Source organism: Bos taurus, chromosome 11 (assembly GCF_002263795.3).
Source record: "Bos taurus isolate L1 Dominette 01449 registration number 42190680 breed Hereford chromosome 11, ARS-UCD2.0, whole genome shotgun sequence".
Taxonomy (NCBI): Eukaryota; Metazoa; Chordata; class Mammalia; order Artiodactyla; family Bovidae; genus Bos; species Bos taurus.
Window position 1 is genome coordinate 5,266,887 of NC_037338.1, and position 22,904 is coordinate 5,289,790.

A 22,904-nucleotide genomic window follows, 5' to 3' on the forward strand; every position below is an offset into this window, starting at 1 on the left:
GTTTAATGTCATGGTGTCTGGTGTAGCAAGGTGATCCATACATGCTTATTTTTTAACTTTCAGAGTAGTTTTTTTTAATAACAAAGTCGTTTGTCATCAAGTTTTTAAGTAGATTTTTTTAAAAAGTGAAGTAGCAGTGATCTTCAGAATCAGGATAAAACCTTAGAATTAGGAAGAATGTGGCTTTCTTAACATCCACTAAAAATAATTTAAGAAATTTCTACCATCTCATGACCTGCCCAACCCAGAAATAAATTATTCCCTCTAGTTCCTCAGCTCATAGTTCCTCTGAAACTGTTAATTCTGCTTAGATGACTTCTGAGTGTGAGTGAAATTTAATTATCTCATTTTCTTTAATAGCAGAGTGCAGATTAATTGCTTAAGATGAAGAGATGGCTGTTCCATGAGTGGAAAGGTACAGAGTCCTTGGTGCTCAAGATATGGCCATCAAGGTGGAAGCTTTAACTGTAGAGCCTGTGAAAGTGCATATTTACAGAAAAGACAGAGCTTTTATTCATATAATATGATTTTTAATTTATGTTAAAATTTATTTGGTTTTGTGGAATGAGAATAAAAGTGTTTATCTGGCAAACAGCAGTTCAAATTTTGGCTTCATCACTTACTAGCTATTTAACCACAGGCAGGTCTCTGAGCTTCAGTTTCCTCTTTGTAAAATGGCATTAATAGCTAAGCAAACTAGAATAAAGTCTTTGTCATTTTAGCATTTTGAAATCTTCAGGATGAGTGCAGCTTACCATCTTGCTCCCCTCAAGCAAAGCTTCCTAGCAGACACCCACCCCCATCCCACTCACAGTTCTCAAGGAGAGCGATCAAGTCAGAAAACAGATCGCTGACAATAAACTGAGATACACACACTCTTTCCTTCTCCCTGAAATGGAAACGCAGAACTAAGAACCACCAGGCGCACAGGACAACTGTGACATGAAAAACACAGAGCAAAGGAAACACAAACTGACCCAGAAGAAACAGAAAGACCATTAGGGAACAGAAGACAGCACTAAAAACACTCTAACTGGACACAAAGGTAGAGCAGACATGGATACCAAGGAGGGAAGGGAGGGAGGGATCGGGGGTGGGAGTGTCCTCCACATGCTGTGCTGTGCTGTGCTGTGCTGCACCAAGTCACTTCAGTCGAGTTCGACTCCTTGCAACCCTGTGGAATGTAGCCCGCCAGGCTCCTCTGTCCATGGGATTCTCCAGGCAAGAATACTGGAGTGGGTTGCCATGCCCTCCTCCAGGGGATCTTCCTGACCGAGGGATCAAACCCGCAGCTCCTGCATTACAGGCAGATTCTTTACCACTGAGCCACCGGGGAAGCCCCTGTGTATACACTACTATGTATAAAGTGGATGACTAATGAGAAGTGACCATACAGCACGGGGAACTCTATTATGCTCTGTGGTGACCTAAATGGGAAAGAAATCCAAAAAAGAGGGAATATATGTATTTGTATAGGTGATTCACTTTGCTGTATAGCAGAAACTAACAATATTGTAAAGGAATCATATTCCAATTTTTTAAAAAAGACTCTAATTAATATGCCAAGACAATTTTGGAGAAAATATAATGTCCTTAAAATGAGAACAAAATGCTAAGAAAAGAAATGATTAGAGAATAAAAGACAGTATTTGCAGATTAAAAAAATAAGACTGGTTAAAAAAACTTTTTAGTTAAAGAAAAACTAGAAAATAAACCCAAATACTCTACTCTCTTAGAGTATAGGGAGAAAAAGACAAGGAAATTTAAAACTATGAGAAAGAAAATTAGTCTAGAAGATTTCATATACAGGGTTAGAGATGAAAAAATAATTTTTTAATAGTTGAAGAAAATCATCAAAGTTTAAGGATAAAATTCTTCAGAAATAAAAGAGGTTTCTGAATGCCCAGAACAACTAAAGAAAAGAGAGCCATACCTAGACACGCCTCTGATGTGTACCTAGACAGTACTCTGATGAGTACTGAGGATATAAAGAAAACTTTGTCTAAAGGGTTCTATGCCCAGACAGGCATGAGTCAATCATGAAGGCAAGACAATATTTTCAGACAAAAACATATCAGAAAGTTTATCTCCTATATATTCTTTCCTTTAAAAGTTTTTGGAGATATATCTAGAAAAACAAAGGGCAGAATAAGAAGGATATTGTGGGGTCTAGGAGTCTATGGTTCCAACCCAGAGTCCTGATAGCAGTGGAAGAAATTTCCAACATGACAATTGCACAGCAAGCTTAGAGGAAGGAGCAGAAGGGTGGTGGGGAGATCGGGGTGGAGGTCTCCAAAAAGAAAAGACAGACTTGGGGAAAATTAATCACAAGGGCAAATAATGCAAGAAAAACAACAGCCACCAGGGATCAGTGGTAAGGTGAGGAATGTGTAGTACAGCTGAACACATAATTCACACACGAAGCAAACTAAAGCGTGGCCATATCGGAGGATATAAACAAAAAGAGAAGATTCATGACCTTGATTCTAGGAAGCATCATCTCTCACTGGCCCATGGGTTAGGATGTAAAACTTATTAAATGACTTGATCAGTGGATGGAGAGCCATGGAGACTTGGCTGCAACCACAGGACAGAAGTGTACAGTCAATGTTGATCCCAAAAAGTGGAACATGGAAGGTGGAGAAAGCGTAGGGGCAGCTTCATCTTCTAAAGTGAGGAATAGGAGAGATAATACTAACACAAGTTGAAAGAAAGTGAAAGTGTTAGTTGCTCAGTCATGTCTAACTTTTTGGAACCCCATGGACTGCAGCCTGCCAGGCTCCCCTGTCCATGAAATTCTCCAGGCAAGGATACTGGAATGGGTAGCTATTTCCTTCTCCAGGGGATTTTCCCTACCCAGGGATCGAACCTGGGATCTCTTGCATTGCAGGCAGATTCTTTTCTATCTGAGTTACAGGAGAGCCCATCAAAAATTGATGGATTGAGAAATGCAGAATTAGTATAATACTGAAAAATACAAATATAAACACAGGAAGAACAAAGATAATAATATGTCAAACAATCTCAAAAAGAATATATATATATATATATATATACACACACATATATATACTGCTGCTAAGTCGCTTCAGTCGTGTCCGACTCTGTGCAACCCCATAGATGGCAGCCCACCAGGCTCTCCCGTCCCTGGGATTCACCAGGCAAGAACACTGGAGTGGGTTGCCATTTCCTTCTCCAATGCATGAAAGTGAAACATGAAAGTGAAGTCGCTCAGTCATGCCCGACTTTAGCGACCCCATGGACTGCAGCCCACCAGGCTCCTCCATCCATGGGATTTTCCAGGCAAGAGTACTAGAATGGGGTGCCATTGCCTTCTCTGATATATATATGTATAACCAAATCACTTTGCTGTATACCTGAAACTCACAAAACATTGTAAATCAACTATACAATAAAAAAAGTAGTCCTCTGTGATGAGCTAGGGTGTGGGGTGGTGGTAGGGATTTTATATGACAACCAGTGATGATGAGCTCAGCTGTTGGACCAAGAAGAAGCTCCAAAGCACTTCCCAAAGCCAAATTTGCACCAAAAAGAGATCACGGTCACTGTTTGGTGGTGTGCGGCTGGTCTGATCTACTACAGCTTCCTGAATCCTGGCAAAACCACTACATCTGAGAAGTATGCTTAGCAAATCGATTAGATGTTCCAAAAACTGCAATGCCTGCAGCCGGCACTGATCAACAGAAAGGACCCAATTCTTCTGCATGACAATGTCAGACCACATGTCACACAACCAAGGCTTCAAAAGTTGAATGAATTGGGCTGTGAAGTTTTGCCTCATCCGCCATATTCACCTGACCTCTCATCACCCAACTAAGCCTTCTTCAAGCATCTCAACAACTTTATGGAGGGCACACGCTTCCATGATGAGCAGGAGGCAGAAAATGCTTTCTAAGAATTCATCTAATCCCAAAGCATGATTTTATGCTACAGGAATCAGCAAACTTATTTCTCATTGGCAAAAATGTGTTATTTTAATGGTTTCTATTTTGATTCTTAAAGATGTGTGTTAGCCTAGTTGTAATGATCTAAAATTCACAGTCTGAAACCACAATTACTTTTGCACCAACCTAATCATTGTAATGGTACACAGAAGAATAGAGGTGGCCATGCGTAGTGGTGGTTTCCTTGGGGACGTGACCAGTAAGAGGAACCTGAGGAAGATCCAGCCAGGTGAGGGAAGAGAGCTCCAGGCTGGGGAGCACTTGCGCGATTTCAGGCAGAGGAAAGACCTGATGGCTGGGGCAGACTGCGTGCTGTAAGGAAGCTCCGTGTGAGCCTGGGAAAGGGGAAGAGCCAAGTCTAACAGGGCTTTGTCAGCCACATTTTAGGATGCTAAGGATTTACTCAAGAGATGCCATGTAAGCACTGTGACTTGTCTGTTATCAATATCACACTCGAGGCTGGGAACTCCTGGCTCTGGGCATGCACCCAAGACGAGAGCTTCCAAGTGGGCTTCCTGACCTCTCGGGAAGGGACCCAGCTTGTGGGCTTGCTTTTCAGGATCTAATAACTGAGCTACCAAAGAAGAAGAAAACGTTCTCAGATAACTGAGTGGAATGCGTGTGTGTGCTCAGTTGCTCAGTCGTGTCTATTTGCGACCCCATGGACTGTAGCCCACCAGGCTCCTCTGTCCATGGGATTCTTCAGGCAAGAGTACTGGAGTGGGTGGCCATTCCCTCCTCCAGGGGATTTTCCCAACCCAGGGATCGAACCTTCATCTCCTGAGGCTCCTGCATTGCAGGCAGATTCGTTATCGTTGAGCCACCAGGGAAGCCCCTGAGAAGAATCCACATATCCCACACACTGTGTGCTAACTTGCAGACCCCTAATGGGAGGAGCTGAGAACACTGAGGGAAATGGCTGGATGTCCCCATCACCAGGGTGCCAGTCCTCGTCAGGATGCTGGGACCCTGTTTCAGCAGGAAGCAGAGGAACATGCTCAGGGCCACTGAGGCACTGATCAACAGCAAAGCGCTCCATTCAAGAAGCTGGAGGCACATTTACGGGGCTCTCTGGAGCCTGGGGCTGGGCCAGATGCCAGCAAGCACTGCACAGATACAAGCCCTACCCTAGGAAGTGCCTGTTCTTGGAAGACAGAAATAGATGTGGGTGAACGCAGATCCAGATTCTCACAGAGCACAAATGCTGCCCAGGGATTAGGCTCGGCACTCCGGGAAGCTAAAAGAACTCTTCTAATTCACTGGGGTCCTTGTTAGTGCATCGAAGCAGTAATTTAGTCAATGACAAGGGTTCACGGCGCTTTCTAAGGCACTTAACTAACTCCCAGGATGTTGGTGGCACATCAGGGGAATCCAGCTCACTAATCTTTAGCACTTGTCATAATTATTTCTCCTTCCATAATACTATTTTCCCCCTGAGAAATGCAAAATTATTACATAAGTAATGTAGAAATATAAGTCTGTGAGTTTTTTTTTTAATAAAATGTAGTCAGAGACCCCAGGGAATTTTTTGTAACAAAAGCCTCACAAATCAATTATATTTTCTCATTTCGGGTTCTGATAATTGAATATTTTATTTTGATATTTATTTAATTTCCTTCCAAATGAAAAGGTGGAGTTCTGTTGACACACTGAGAAGGGAGGGTATTATTAATTAAGGTTGCTTAAAGTCGAAGATGAAAACAGTGTTGGTGCATATAAATGTGCTTCAATGAGCTGTCAGGATGCTCCAGGAGCTTGCAAGGACCTTGGTGGTGATCCTGCTTGGAGGGACAGGAGTGCTGTGTCCCCGTCCTTGGTAGGAGGTAACTCTGCATTCACAGTTCATCAAGTCAGAGAAAAAGTACCCGATGCGCCCAGCCGGGTGTAGTGATGGCTAAGGAACAACAGGTTCAGAAAGGTTGAGGACACTTGCCCAGGACCACACAGCTGCTTGGTGGCAGAGCCAGAACCAGATGGGGGTCTTTGATTCCTGGTGGCACCTATTTGTTTTCTATTTTTATCTATTTGGCTGTTCCAGGTCTTAGTTGCAGCATCTGGGATGATCTTAGTTGCTGTGTGCAGGATCTTTAGTTGAGACATGTGGGATCTAGTTCCCTGACCAAGTATCTAACCCAAGCCCCCTGCATTGGGAGCGTGGAGTCTTAACGGCTGGACCACCAGGGAAGTCCCCGCAGTGGGCACTTCTAACTGACACCCTGACCCCGGAATCTACTTGGCCTGACCTCTGAATGTCAATCGTTGCTCTCCATCCCTGCTACTGCACAAGTGTTCTGAATGTCTGCCTAAACAAGGCCTGACAGAAGCAGCCCAAGGAGGGTGGTCCCTGCTCCCAGCTTGATGCTGGTGAGTTAGCCAGGGGCATGGAGGACTCCAGGATGGGGTGCAGCTGAGGGAGGGGCCGGCATCAATCAGCAAACGATCATGGAGCAGGTAGATATTGGACCCTCTCTTGCTAGCTCCCTTCCTCAGCTGGGGACTCCTTTATAATAGGTGTGAACGATACCCCTCCTAGCTCCCTCTCACCCATTCTCTCTCTCCGCCCCCCTTCCTTTGCCCATTCTCATGGGAACAACTATCCAGAGGCTTCTGGTGTTTTTAGTGGTTGGTTAAGGATGACCAGAGCGACCCATCCATGAAAGGTTAATTTCAGAGTTCAAGCAATGAGTTTTCCAGAGCCTGCCTCTTCCAACTGGTGCCACTGGAGATAAGTAAACGATACTTACTGTTATTGGGCCCAAAGGATACTTTGAGTACAGAGAACTCTGATCTGTCTGCCTAAGTCAACCTCCCGTTCTTTTCTTTATTCCCTGTGATGCCAGAAGGCAAAATGGGAAACAAGGGCCAAATTTACAAAGAGACCAATTTTGCTTTGACAAGAAAGATTTTCAAGTCATTGAAATTCTTTGGAAAGAAAGAAATGGCAGTATTCAGGGGCTATGAGCTTTCTGTTGTCAGAGATAGTTAAAGAGAGAGGACAGTTCCTTATCAAAATATGCTGCACGAGGAGAGTATGGTTAGAATCTGTGACCTCTAAGGTCTCAAGGCTCACATATCTAATTTGTTTATCCTTCCTATGGACACATTTCTGGAGTTTGGTCAGAGGTCAGGGGTCAACAGTCAGGCACCTCCAGTCCATCTGTCGCCTTGGCTAACCCAGGCTGCTCATGCACTCCGTCCAGCCAGGAATATGCCGGCTGCAGCATGGAAGAGGACAGCTGGGAAGACCACGCGCTAAGGGGTCAGAGCTGCCTGATTTCAGCTACACCATCACCATGCACAAACTTAGCAGCATCAACCACTTAACCAAACCAAAGGATTCATTTTGATGAGATTCTAAAACAAGAATCCCTAATGATTCCCCCCACTTAGAGTCACAGGAAAATGTGGCAGGAATGTCATCATATCATTTGAATGTGTACCCACTTGCCAATTACTCTGGGTTGATGCTTCCTGATGTAAACAATCAACTGAACATAAAATCCAAATCATACATTTGACACTTTATCCAAGACCAAAAAAGATTGGTTATTTGGGCAAAAACATCAGCCTCATAGTTTTCCTGGCAAATGTGCTATTACTAAGTGGATATATATACAGTTGACATTATGAGCAAGTAATGGTCAGGCCATTCCAATGGGCAATTTACTCTCCAGGAAAGCGACAGAGCTGGTGCTATATGCACGCTCTTTTCCAGGCTACTCAGAATCATTTAGAAAATTACTATTATTATTCACAAAATGCTCCACCAATGTGAGGAATTAACCCTCTTCCCCAACATGTCTCAATTACTTGTTCTTCAAGTAATAAGCATGTTAAAGCAGAGGTGAGTCCAGAGTCTAAATAGTAAAAAAAAAAAAAAAAAAACACGTTACTTTTTACTGAGTGCTTGGTATGTCCCAGGCACTCTGTGTGTGTGAACAGGGACTAAAATCCAGCCTCATGAAGTCTTCACAGCAACCCAGATGCATTATGATCCCTATTTTAAATGAAGAGTAAGCTGAGGCTCAGAAATGAAAGTCACTTGCCAGTCCAGAACAGCCATCAAAAAGTCTACAAACAATAAACTCTGGAACGAGTGGGGGAGAAACAGGAGCCCTCCTGCACTGTTGGTGGGAGTGTGAATTGGTGCAGCCACTGTGGAGGACAGTATGGAGGTTCCTTAAAAAACTAAAAATAGGACTACCACATGATCCAGCAGTCCCACTCCTAGGCACATACCCAGACAAAACTATAATTTGAAAAGATACCTGACCTCTATGTTCATAGCAGCACTGTTCACAATAGCCAAGACATGGAGGCAACCTAGATGTCCATCAGCAGAGGAGTGGATAAGGAAGACGTGGTACATGGACACAATGGAATATTACTCAGCCATTAAAAGAGGGAAGTAAGGCCATTTTCAGCATCTTAGATGAACCTAGAGGTTATTATACTAAATGAAGTAAATCAGACAAAGACAAATATCACATGATCTCACTTGGGTGGAATCTAATTTTTAAAAATGATACAAATGAGCTTATTTACAAAACAGAAACAAACTTACAGATACTGAAAATAAACATGGTTATCAAAGGGGAAATGTGCGTGGAAGGAATAAATCAGGAGCTTGGTATGAACATATATACACTACTATATACGAGATAGATAACCAACAAGGGCCTACTGTATGGCACAGGGAACTGTACTCAATACTCTGATAACCTATATTGGAAAAGAATCTTAAAAAGAATGAATACATGTATTATTGAAGCACTTTGCTGTACATCTAAGGCGGCTGCTGCTGCTGCTGCTAAGTCGCTTCAGTCGTGTCCGACTCTGTGCGACCCCATAGATGGCAGCCCACCAGGCTCCCCCGTCCCTGGGATTCTCCAGGCAAGAACATTGCAGTGGGGTGCCATTGCCTTCTCCAATGCATGAAAGTGAAAAGTGAAAGTGAAGTCACTCAGTCGTGCCCGACTCTTAGCAACCCCATGGATTGCAGCCTACCAGGCTTCTCCGTCCATGGGATTTTCCAGGCAAGAGTACTGGAGTGGGGTGCCATTGCCTTCTCCCACCTAAGACTAGCTAAGACTAGCACACATTATAAATCAACTATATACTCATAAAATTATTTTTAAAAAAAGGAACATAATTCGCCCATGGTCAAACAGCAAAGTACTTGATGGGTGATCATTAACATCCTTTTACTGGGAGGCAGAGCTGGGAGGGGTCTCACGTTCATCAAAGCCTTTACACTTGGCCTCTTTGTGGCTCTCTCATGACTTGTACGGTCCATGAGAAGGAAGTGGGTCATGACCACGTGTCACTGGCAGGAATCCTTGTCCTAAGGGAGCCATACTGTGTATGTTACACTTTCAGGAGCTCCCTATCGTTTAAGAGCATGTAGCACCCAAAACAAATGATTAAGATGTAGTCTCCCAAATTGAATAGGTGCGCATAAAAGATTCTAGAAGTTCACTGATACATTCCGTGTTCATGGAAGCCATGGTTAGATTCTCAGTTGCAAATGTCATCATTTCTAAAACTGACGGGCCCAAGGCTGCTGTGTGGGCAAGGCTCCATGCCAGCTCTCCATTCCCCAGCACCAGAGATTTATGCCACACCAAACACTCCCCTCACCAGGCCTGGCTGGTGTTCATGCATAAGAGACACCTGTTCCTAAGGGTGCAGCCCCATGGACACAGGGCTCGGTGAGACACTGGGTACGTTGTGAGAACTGAAGAAAAGGTGTCTGTTCCTTCAGGCAAATGGGGTCGGCTGGGTCTTAGTCCCTATCCACACACTCAGCCGTGTGCCCTGTGCCGGAGGCTGCCTGCCTACACAGATCTTCCTACAGCGCATGGTGTCTTCTGCTGCTGCTAAGTCGCTTCAGTCGTGTCCGACTCTGTGCGACCCCATAGAGGGTAGCCCACCAGGCTCCCCCGTCCCTGGGATTCTTCTGGCAAGAACACTGGAGTGGGTTGCCATTTCCTTCTCCAATGCATGAAAGTGAAAAGTGAAAGTGAAGTCGCTCAGTCGTGTCCGACTCTTAGCAACCCCACAGACTGCAGCCTACCAGGCTCCTCCATCCATGGGACTCTCCAGGCAAGAGCACTGGAGTCGGTTGCCATTGCCCTCTCCATGTGTTCACTGCCCCAGAAAAACAAGTCCTGCATATCACAAGTTCCAAATAGTGGTTTCCAGGAACTCCAGGTTTTCTGGAGTTCTTTTAGGAGGCTTGTAAACAAAATCATTGACGCAGTTTAGGGCGGTGAGATTGTTGGGCTATCTTGTAGCTGCCTTGAGCAGGTGCAGCCTCGAGGAACAAGCCAGCTTAGGCACCATCAGGACCACAGAAGTGTCCACGGAGGGGACGGAAGGGTGTTTGTTTGCCAGTCCAAAACACTAAGTGCTCACTTTTTATTGCTAAACAAAGATTGTCAAGCATCTCCTAAAGTACAAAAGCATAATTTCAGGCCAGACAACAAAAAGGTTGAATAGTAGACTCATAGGGCCTCCCCAGTAGCTCAGTGGTAAGTAATCAGCCTGCAAAGTAGGAGACGTGGGTTTGACCCCTGCGTCAGGAAGATCCCCTGGAGGAGGGTGTGGCAACCCATTCCAATATTCTTGCCTGGAGAATCCCATGGACAGAGGAGCCTGCCGGGCTACAGTCCATAGGGTCACAATGAGTCAGACACGACTAAAGTGATTGAGCACATACTCACGCATACAGTAGACTCATAAAACTAATGGCCAGAAATTCCACACCAACGTTTTCAATCCAGAGTTTCTCAGACTCCAGATGGTAAAACATGCTACTTAATAGTCAAAAAGATGGACTCAAGAACCCGGTCCCCCAGCATCCCTGTTTCTTTAGGAAGACGGAGGCCTACTTCTTCCATGACACTCGGGCCCCACGGTCACCAGGCTGAGGAGCCGTTCTCTTGGTGTGTCACTGGGCGTTCCCTCTGCCCTTGAACCACTCAGATGAGTATGATTTCCAGGTTACTGTTATTGACATGATGTAAGAGCAGTTTTCCTGGGTGAGGCTGTCTCTTTAAATAGATTTCTCAAGAATTAAACGTCTCCTGCAGCAACTTCTCTTTATTATGTTTATGAGTCCGTGAGGGTGAAGTGGTGCACTCCAGGGAAACAGTGAATGAATGGATGGATGAAGGGATGGATAGATAAAATAATGAATAAACATCTAAAAGCCACATCTGCATGTCATGTGTGGAAACACTGAGACAATGATATTAAAAGTTAATGGTTATCACAGGGTGTATGCCCAGTAGTAACACTGCTGGGTCATAAGGTAGTTCTATTTTTAGGTTTTTAAGGAACCTTCATACTGTTGTCCATAGTGGCTATACCAATATATATTCCCACCAACACTGCAAGAGGGAAAACCATAATTCAGAAAGACACATGCGCCCCAGTGTTCATCGCAGCACTATTGACAATAGCCAGGACATGGAAGCAACCTAGATGTCCATCAACAGATGAATGAATAAAGAAGATATGGTACGTATATACAATGGACTATTACTCGGCCATAAAGAGAAACAAAATTAGGTCATCTGTAGTGATGTAGCTGGACCTAGAGTTGTCACAGAGAGTGAAGGAAGTCAGAAAGGGAAAAACAAATATTGTATATTAGCATATACATGTGGAATCTGGGAAAATGGTATAGACAAATCTATGTGCAGGGCAGGAATAGAGACACAGACACGGAGAATGGACTTGTGGGCACAGAGGAAAGGGAGGGTGGGCAAGCCGGGAGAGCAGCACTGAGGTATGCACACAGCCACGTGTGAAACAGCAGCTATGGGAAGCTGCTGCCCAGCACAGGGAGCCCAGCCTGCTGCCCTGTGGGGACCCAGAGGGGTGGTTTGGGGGAGGTGGGCGTGAGGCTCTCGAGGGAGGGGATATAGGCCTATTATACATGCAGCAGATTCACGTTCTTATACAGCTGAAACTAACATAACATCATGAAGAAATTATACTCTAATTTAAAAAATAAATAAAAAAATTTTAAAGCCCCATCTAAAAGTTATGTGTGGCTTTAGGAGATGGGAATATTAAAAGCTAATGCTACTAAGCACCATCATAGGCCTAACAGTTTTCTAAGAAAGTATGTATATTTGCTCACTGAATCCACCTGGTTTCCCCTTTTACAGAACTGAGTAACTCGCCTGCCAACCACACAGCTGGTGAGATTTTTCTTCTGAAAAGCTTACTAGGCTTTTGTATTTTTTTCTTTTCTGAATTTACTTGACAGAGCTCTTTATATATCTGAAACAGTACTTGCTCATAAAAATACTGAAGTATTTTTCAAAGTTTGCCGCTCATCTTTTCACTGTGTGTTTTTGATACAGTCAAATCTATACTTTTATTTATGCTTCATTTATTCAGTATCAGGCTTACAAAAACCTTTCTCACCACAAGATTATTTCATCTTCACCTGAATTTTTCTCTGGTAATTTTCAAGCTTTATTATACGACATTAGAATATTTCTAGAACATATTTTGGTTTAATGTATTAGGTATGCCTACCTAGACAGCATATTAAAACAGCAGAGACATTACTTTGCCAAAAAAGGTCCGTCCAGTCAAAGCTATGGTTTTTCCAGTAGTCATGTATGGATGTGAGAGTTGGACTACAAAGAAAGCTGAGTGCCAAAGAATTGATGCTTTTGAACTGTGGTGTTGGAGAAGACTCTCAAGAGTCCCTTGAACTGCAAGGAGAGCCAACCAGTCCATCCTAAAGGAAATCAGTCCGGAATATTCATTGGAAGGACTGATGTTGAAGCCGAAACTCCAATACTTTGGCCACCTGATGGGAAGAACTGACTCATTAGAAAAGACCCTGATGCTGGGAAAGATTGAGGGCAGGAGGAGAAGGGGATGACAGAAGATGAAATGGTTGGATGGTATCACTGACTCAATGGACACGAGTTTGAGTAAACTCTGGGAGTTAGTGACGGACAGGGAAGCCTGGCATGCTGCATTCCATGGGGTTGCAAAGAGTTGGACACGACTGAGCTACTGAACTGAACTGATGCATCTACTTTTATTCTCCTCCCCACCACTCCAACAGTTAAGACAGTGTCCCAGTATCACTTAATGAAAAGTTACTTGTTGAACCATTCACTTACTCAATGAATATTTATCCAGAACCTACCATGAACAGACATTTTTCTAGGTCCTGGTGATAGATTACATTCTAATGGGAAGAGGCAGATACTGACAACTAAACATACAACACATTAGATGATGTTAAACACGACAGACCAAGAGGGGCTGGAATGGCTTTCTTGGTCAAGGGTGATCAAGGAAGGTCTCTCTGAAATGGAGACATCTGGGTGGAGACCTGAAGGAGGTAAGAGATGACCCAGGCACCCAGGCAGGGAGTGCCAGGCAGAGGGAACCACAAACACTGGACCAGGAGGTGGGATTACATTTGGTGTATTCAAGTCATGGCAAAGAGGCCACTCAAACTGAAGCCATACCACTAGTTAGGGAAAAGGAGGCCAGAAGTCAGACGGGTGGCAGGAGTCAGGCTGTGTAGGACCTGACAGGTCATGGTAAACACTTTGAATTTTGGTGCTCGCTGAGTTGAGCAGATTGCATTTCCAAATAGGACCTCAGCAACATCCTCTGCACTCTTCTGCATGGCCACATTGCCCTGCCTCTGTCAGGAAAGGCTGTCTCTCAACCTCTGAATCTCAGCTGGTTTGTTAACTGCTTTGGCCAACAAAATATGGCAGAAGGATGTTGTCCCAGCTCTGGTCTTGTGTGGCAGCTTCTTCTTCCTGCCTCTTAGAGCTCATCACAAAGGGAAAAGTGCACGAACCTCAGGACTGGTAGTCTGTTCAAACCGCATGGAGAGCCCTGGAAGGGGAGAGGTCACCAGGCGCCAGGATGTGAGTGAAGAAGCCACCCTGGAGGGGGCCCTCCAGCCCAGCCCACACTAAACTGCCGCCATTCATGAACCACAGGATCTTGAGCAGAACGGAAAGGTTGTTTTAAGCCACCATGTTTTTTTGGGGGTACTTGATTATGTAGCTTGAAACAGTGAGGTAAGGATGCCATGGGAGGGTTTTGAGCAATCATCTAATTTGACTTCAGTTTTACAAGAATTCCTCTGTCTCTGTGTTGAGAACAGAATAAAGAAGGGTGCATGTTTGTGGAACAGGTGAGGGACCCAAGAGGTCGAGTGCTAAGAAGGGACTCAATCTAGATATATTTCAAAGGACACGTGGATGGGATCTTCTGCTGGATTAGATGTGGGTTGTGATAGAAAGAAGTGAAGGATGGCTTCAGAGGGCAGGCCTGACCCTGGAAGAATGAAGGGGGCTTCTGCTGATGTGCAAGGAAACGACAGGAGGACCAGTGCTCGGGCTAGGGAGATCAGGAATTCTGTTCTAGACAAACGACGACTGTGAGGCTGGACACACACTCAAAGTGGAGACTCTGAGTGGAGATGGAGAGTGAGGTGTCCAGTCAGAAAAGAGGTCAGGGCTGGGAGAAATCATTTCGGATGTTGCTGGTGTTTTCAAAGGTGTTGCTGGACCAGATCACACGGGGAGTGAATGCAGACACAGAAGAGATGCTGGAGGTCTGAGCCCTGAGCACTCCAGCATCTTACATGCATGAAAGAGTTGGAAAAGGAGGATAAAGAGGAAGAGAAGGATGTTCTGGAGGTAGAAGAAGGTATTTCAAGAAGAAATTAGGGACTCCCCTGGTGGTCTGTGGCTCAGATGGTAAAGAATCTCCCTGCAATGCAGGAGACCTGAGTTCGATCCCTGGGTGGGGAAGATCCCCTGGGAAAAGGAATGGCTACCCACTCCACTATTCTTGCCTGGAGAAGTCCATGGAGGAGGAGCCTGGCTGACTACAGTCCATGGGGTCACAAAGAGTCAGACATGACTGAGCAACTAACACTATATCTGATGGCCCAGTGGTTAAAAATCCACCTTGCAATTCAGGGGACGTGGGTTCAATCCCTGGTTGGGGAACTAAGATCCCACATCCCACGGAGCAACTAAGCCCGCATGCTGCAACTATAATGCCTGTGGGCTCTAAAACCCACCACAAAGACCCAGCACAACGAAAAAAAAAAAGGGAAGAAATTACTGTGTCAAAGCTGCTGAAGATCAAGCCAAATGAAGACTGACCATTGATTCTCAGTATGACTGTCCTCACTCTTGCTATTACTGATTCCAAAAGGTGCTTTTATCACCGGGTACATTTGCATGTGTGTGAGAGCCTGTGTGCGTACTTTCTCTTCTCTCCCACTCATCTGTTTATCCATCTGGAACTATGTGACCACTGAAACTTTCATAGCTGACAAGACAAGCACCGTGCCTGCCCCCACCTTTTCTTCAAAAAGATCATTGCTATTCTTTAGAATTTTAGATTGGAATTTTACCAAGTTCCTCCCCCTACCAGTGCACTGGAAATCTTTTTACATACTTTTTGCATACAAATTAGGTTGGTGAAAGTTCATATTGCTTATCTAGTCTCCATATGCTATGTGTTTCCAATTATATATTTTATGTCCCTAAGTAGATGGGTTTTTTTTGCAGAGGGGGTAGAAGTCTCATGTATTTTAAGTTCTTTTCTAGATATTTATACTGCAGTGACTTTTGTGAATTAAATCCCTTCTTACTGGCTATTTTTTGCCTTAAGAAACCTATCCATTTTTGTATAAAGAACTCTCTTATCATTTCTAATGATTTTACACGTGATGCAGACAGATTTCAACCCTTTTGCTATTGTCACGGGCAAGACAGCTTTGGAATCACAGAGCCAGTGGATAAGACTGTCTGACTTTGTTGATAAAATCACTCCTAGTTTGGAGAATGGGACGTAATGTGTCAGGATTTCAAAGTGTTTCCCAAAGAACTCCGATCCCCAGGTGCTCTGAGAATGACTGTAGCCATACATCTCAAACTGTCCCAGAGAGCCCCAATTTCCAATATTTTTTCCTTTTGTTAATCCATGAGTCAGACCATATGTCCTTTGATCTTTGCTTCAAAAAATATTGCCACAGTATTTAGAAACAGGGACAGCCCAGACAAAGTTAGAACATATGGGATGTTTTTCCTCTGAACCCCTAACTTTCCTCTTAGAATTCTTCCTGGTGCTGTGCGTTGGGTGTGTACATGCGCATGCCCATGCGCATACACACACCGACACACACACACCGACACACAGTGGTGTCCTGGAAGAAAAAGATGCCATTCAAATAATACTACATGTGCTGCTTCTGCGCAGCCTGGACTCAGGGTAGCCCAAAAGCCAGCTGGGGGAAGGGTTCAGAGCTGGGGAGCCTGGGTTTGAGCCCCACATCTGACTGTGTGCACTCAGTGGACAGGTTGCTGAACCTCTTGGAATTTCCGTTCTCTGTATGTAGAAAGCGTGTGTAATATTTAACATTGTGGGGCTGTTGTGGGGACTCAGAAAATGACTCTAGAGTGCTCAGCACAGGTAGGAGCTAGGGAGATACGCCTATTCCTTTGATTTACAAGGAGGTTCCATATTATTGCTCAAATCCCTAAGGAAATTCTTTGGTCTCCTACTCTATTCCCCGATGTAGAAGCAAAGTGACCAGAATAAATGAGGATGCAGGAAGCAGTGGGGCTCAGTTTCCTGAATCTCCCTGGTGTGCACTCGTCTGTACAAGTGAACCACCAAAGGCTCATCTCTCCCAGTGACAACCAGCCCGCTTCCACTCAGAGACTGTTGTGCAAGAACCACTTGTCACCTTTCGCTGTCCCCGTTCAACCACCCACCCCTTCCTATTGTGTTTCCAGTCTTCCTCTGGGAGGCCTCCCTGTGCATAGCTTGAAGTCAAATGAAGGGATCTGACCTTTCCCTGGGGACAGACATGTGCCTGACACACAGCTCATCACCCTCCCCTTCCTGGGATCCTATACTTTATGTACGTGGTGTGCCAACATGGGGACAGTTGTGGTCTTGTCTGCTACAGTGATGGCTGCATTACATGGCCCAGCCCATGCCCACGTTTCCACTGCCATGGTTCTTACTGGTATCTTACTGGTTCTGGCTACCTGGCCTTCAGAGCTCCTTACTTGCTATTCTTTAAGCCCGGTCAGCCTCCAACATTGTTTCAAAAGATGGCTTTTTTGGAATGAATAAAGAAGCTGCGGTACATATATACAATGGAATATTACTCAGCCATAAAAAGGAACGAATCTGAGTAGTTGAACTGAGGTAGACAAACCTAGAGCCTGTTATACAGAGTAAAGTAAGTCAGAAAGAGAAAAACAAACATCATCTATTAACACACATATATGGAATCTAGAAAAATGGTACTGATGAGCCTACTTGCCAGGCAGGAATAGCACACAGAGGATGGGCTTGTGGACACAATGGGGGAAGGAGAAGGTGGGACGAATTGGGAGAATAGCGTGGAAACATACACATTACCATGGGTAAAACAGATACCTAGTGGGAAGTTGCTGTAAAACAGAGGGAGCTTAGCCTGGTGCTCTGTGGTGACCGAGAGGGGTAAGATGCGGGGAGTGGGGAGGGAGGCTCAAGAGAGAGGGGATAAATGTATACATATAGAAACCAACACCACATTGTAAAGCAATTATCCTCCAATTAAAAACAAACAAACAAAGATGGTCTTTTTGTTCGGCACCGCTCAATGTGGTTTCTTTTCCTTGCAACAAGAGCACGGTCTGATGCAGCCAGATTCCCCAAGAAAAAGAAGAAAAGGAGGCTCAATGCACTCCAAGAGTTCTCTCTTATTGTGGTCAACATCCAGGACTTGGGAGAAAGGTGAAATCCTAAAACACATCACTAAATGGGACAGGACCACCAAGCTGAAGTTAGGCATCACCATGTTGGAGAGGATCTGCGAGTAGGAATGCCTTTTTATCATCAAAAAGGGCAGGAGGATGGAGGGAAGAGGGGTAGCAAAGGGCAAATTGATAGAACCACCAACACAAGTTCCTGTATGCTTTTAGGAACTTGAAACAATTTCTTTGGGGGAGCTGGGGGAAAGGAATGCTCGACTGGCCCCTTCTTGCTTACTATCCATCATCTCAGCATTGCTCCTCGGCCCTGAGAAAGCCGCCACGGAGTGTTTCACTAGTTATCTGATCGTCATCCTACTTAACGCGCTTCATGGTCTGCCGGCGGATGGTAGTTTAAGCAGAATCTAATTGGTAACATATTGTCGATTGAATTAAGTGCCATATGATAGAGATTTAAATCCTGGTAATTTTTCCAGAAAGAAAAAAAATAACCTGTCAACAGGCTACAGCAGAGGAACAGCAATAAATCAAATTGTCATGTTTATTAGTTATTGCAGGAGTCTGGTTGTCTTGTACTCATTACAATCCCCCATTTTTAGCACCGATAAAAACTATAAAGAGAAATATTTGTGCAAGGTGCTTTTTAATAGGTCTATGTTTGCACACAAATACCTGCTTGTATTTTAATCATGAGAAAAATGAGGCTATTTCACTTTAAAAGGAATTCTGACTGTTTGTAGATGAAGGATAATGTGTTTCATCTTTTATGAAGCAACATTTTAAAACATTGGGATTCAACTCACTAATAATCAAGAAAAGCAAATAAAACCAATGAAGTAGTGCCATTTGCTTATCAGGTTTGCAAAAATTAAAAGAACTGATTAAAATGATGGCACTAAAGGATTTGCAGAACAATCTCTGCAGTTTAATTTGGAATATTTAAAAATGGAAATAAATTAATTTTCCATATATGAGTCTAGTTTAATGAATTAAGAAATGTCAGTACCAAAGAGTACAAAGTAGCCATTTGGAAGAATAAGTTAAATCATACTTAATGATGTATTATGAAGAATCTACATCACTTGTATTTTGACCTCACGGAGTGTTGCTTTCAACATTTCTTCTTACATGATTCAGAAATATAATAGCTATAGAGTTACCAGATGATTCAGCAATCTGACCCCTGGGGATATACCAGGAAAAGATGAAAACTCTGATTTGAAAAGATACATGCACCCCAATATTCATAGCAGCACTATTTACAATAGACAAGACAAGAAAACAATGTAAGTATCCACCAACAGATGAATGGATGAAGATGTGGTACATATATACAATGGAATACTACTCAGCCACAAAAAGAATAAAATAATGTCATTTGCAACAACCTGGATGGATCTAGAAGTTATTATAGTAAATGAAGTAAGTCAGACCAAGAAAGACAAATATCATGATATCACTTAGATGTGGAATCTACAAAAATGATACAAATAAATTTATTCCAAAACAGAATTAGACTCGCAGACATAGAAAACAATTTATCATTACCAAAGGGGAAAGGCGGGAAGGGTCAATTAGGAGTTTGGGATTAACAGATACACACTACTATATATAAAATAGATAAACAAGGACATACTGTATAGCATATTCAAAGTCTATTAATTAATAACAGAAAAGAATCTGAAAAAGTGTATGTGTATACATATGCATATAATACATATGTATATATGGAAAGAGAGAGATACATATATAACTGAATCTTTCTGCTGTATACTTGAAACACTGTAGATCAATTGGACTTTACATAGCATTTACATATGTAGCATTTTACAATTTAATAGCATTTTATATATGCTATTTAATAGCATTTTACATATGTAGCTTGGCTGAAATCTCATAAAACCCTACAAACTAAGTAGAGCAGGTTATTTTACCCCCTTTACAAATAAAGATACCAAAATGTGGAAGAAAAAATGACTTACTGAAGGAGTCCACGGCTGTCAAAGTCAAAAGGCTGGGTGCAAGCCTAGGGGTTCTTCCCCTGAACCACAGAGCGGAACACAGGGTCTGGAAATTAGAGACCAGCATCCAGCTCCTGCCACAGCTTTACCTCTCAGCGTGACTTTGAATCTGGTTCTTAATTTCCTGGGACTCAGCTTCCTCACCCACCACATTCCATTACCACTTAGCTCACACTATAGAGGAGACACAGGGAGCTAGGAGCAGAGTCTGCATGCTTAGACCAGCTCTCAGCTTTCTTCTTCAATAGGCACCATCACACAAGGGATCTGAGCAACGATATGAGCAAAGGTGTGTAACACGGGAGCACACGCTTTCCACATGAGAGGCACTAAGCACAGCCCATTTACCATCACTTGGCTGTGACAGTTACACCTGTCTGCCTTTGGCTGCTGTGCACATGGACATACAGCATGTGTAAGAGCTCCAGAGCTCGTGGAATCAAATTCCCTGAATTCAAGCGCTTGTTCCTCTCACCAGGGGGACTTGTGGAGGGCTGCCCCTGCTCCTTCCCCATCTGCTCACGACACCCTGCAGGTAAAGGACCGCGTGTTGGTGTCATTGCTCTGACTTCTTATGTGTCTCCCCAAACACCCAACCACACCACCCCCTTTCCCACTACCGATCTTTTCCTCCTACCATTTCCCTTCACATCTGAAAGCTTAACTGCACAGAACGTGATGCCAACAATAACGATAATGCTGGCCACTAACACTTAGGAGGCCCTTTCAGGGCATCACTCTTCTAAGCGCTTCATAGGTGTTAGTTCATCTAACCCTTATTTAGATGTAGACTATTATTGTAGGGACTACTACTGAACCCAATTTACAGATGCTGGAACCCCAGATGCAGGTGTAGAAACTTGCCCAAAGCCAAAGGAACTGTTCGAGTTGGGATTAGAACCCAGAAGTCTAGCCAATGAGCAATGAATATATTTTCCATTTCCAAATGCAAAAGAAATAAAAATATGCATGATACAACTGAACACAAAGTTTGGGTAATGCCCACAGCAAGGGAACAGCAGTACAGAAACAAAAACTAAAACCTTAGAATACTGAGTCTTTCTGCTACCATTACTCTAAAAACCTCACTCTCATGAGACAGGAAAGCTTGAAAGCCCTACGCAAGGGAGGGTGCTCTTCTTCAGTTTTGCACCCACAGCCCGATGCTTTGGGCAGAAAGCATAATTTTCTTAACTGAGGGTTCAGTGTGTACACTCAAGACTCAAAGAATGAGCAGGCTACTATCTGTTGATGTGGGTGTGAGTTAACATATCGTTAGTTCAGTCGCTCAGTCGTGTCCGACTCTTTGCGACCCCATGAATCGCAGCACACCAGGCCTCCCTGTCCATCACCAACTCCCGGAGTTCACTCAGACTCATGTCCATCGAGTCAGTGATGCCATCCAGCCATCTCATCCTATGTCGTCCCCTTCTCCTCCTGCCCCCAATCCCTCCCAGAATCAGAGTCTTTTCCAATGAGGCTAGATGTTAACTCCTCCTCTGAAGGAGTTAACATCTAGCCTTTAGCTAATTCTTGCTGCAATATCAGGCCCCAGACTACTTGAGCAATTCCCATCCCCTGGGATTTTCACCTCTTTGAATAAAAGGGATTATAAAATACATATCCAAACATGATTTCACTTTTATATTTGTAAGACCTGAATAGCAAGGAGTTCACATATAGGGAAGAAAATCCTTTATCACATGATAAACTCTCTAGTTTCAAAAATATGGTCGCTATTGCTCTTTTGTATTATGTATGAGTCTTTACGTGTCACATGTGTGTATGCCTGTCTGTAAACATACTGCTGCGTGTACATGTGCATGACGGGTGTACTCACATGCACACACACATACGATTCCATTATCACTTAGCTCACACTGCAGAGGTGACACGGGGAGCTAGAAGCAGTCTGGACAGACTCCATTGTGCACACTTAGACCAGCGCTTAGCTGTGATGATGTGCTGTGCAAGAAATAAATACTGCTGTTGGCCCCTGCCCAGGAGGCGGCCTGAGCCATTTCTTCAGGACCGGTGGTGGCCTCAGCGTGAGCCCTGCACACTTGATCCCTCCTGGGCCCAGGTGTCTGAGACCGCTCATGGGCTCTCTATCTGAGGCGTAGCCAATGGTCTACGTGGGGTTCAGACACACTCCTCCCGATGCCCACAGGCCCAGCCAGCATCTCAAAGGTGGGTGCACACACTCACACCCAGGCTGTGCGTTCTCTACAAGCTCCCCCCGTGTGAGTTCTGTGACCTTTCTGGACTACATTCCACATCTGCTTCCCCAGTCGGTGTGGCCACTCACCGAGGCTGGGTTCTGTCTATGGGGCAGATTGAGAGTCCCCACTACCAGGCCCTGATGAGTTTGGGCCAGGCTCCTCTGAGTCACACCCTGAAGGCTGCAATGGGAGGGTCACTCCTTTTCCATCCAAGGTGGCCCAGAGAGTCAGACCTCTTTGGCTTGATCTTACCTCTCAACACACACGCTCTTTTTCTTTTTCTCCCAAATTAAGTTGTTCAACGTCTTCCTTCTGAGGCTGAGGGTGCAGCTCCCTTCTCCCTGGCAAGCTTTCTGAATGGCACTTTCCGTATAAACAGGAAGAGTGCATGTGGTCACCACTGAAGTGTGCAGGTGTTGATAGAGGATGTGAAAGTGTGGAGGCGAGTGACTAAACCAGCCAATGGCGTTTCCCCACCAGGCATGCAGCCAGCCTCCTCTCACCCACAGCAGAGCAAGGGCGACCAGAAGGCTGGAACCAGCAGCCCGGGCCCCCTTCTGGGGGGCCATTTGACACACAGCAGAAGAACATGGTCAGGGAGGCCAAGGGAGAAGTTCTCAGTTGCTCTGCTCCCCTCCCTAACTCTAAATAAACCCTTTAAAAGAATCCCAGGAACAGCTTTGAATCCCTTAAATATAATATATTCTTATCAGGTATGCTGACTTAGATGGGCTACTTAACAGAAAGTCTGCTGGTTTCCCTAAACTTCCTGGGCATCCAAGAGACCACACCAAAAGCTGTATCCTGCCTCTGGACTGGAATAAGCCTTCTAGAACTTTCTAGGGCCCAGATGCACTGGCAGAGGAGAAAGAACCCTGGATGAGGAATCAGACACCCCGAGGC

At 44.3% G+C, this 22,904-nt stretch overlaps 1 protein-coding gene across 6 annotated transcripts in view; it reads right to left on the bottom strand.

The window, feature by feature from the left end:
• Positions 1–22,585, bottom strand: part of AFF3 (ALF transcription elongation factor 3) — a 631,738-nt gene extending 609,153 nt beyond the window's left edge. For all 6 annotated transcript variants that reach the window (XM_059891654.1, XM_059891653.1, XM_059891652.1 and 3 more), the window contains exon 1: positions 22,254–22,585. In XM_059891654.1, the coding sequence (XP_059747637.1) occupies positions 22,254–22,570 (317 nt within the window). In that variant the 5' untranslated portion in view covers positions 22,571–22,585. The remainder of the gene's footprint in view (positions 1–22,253) is intronic.
• Positions 22,586–22,904: the final 319 nt, after the last annotated feature.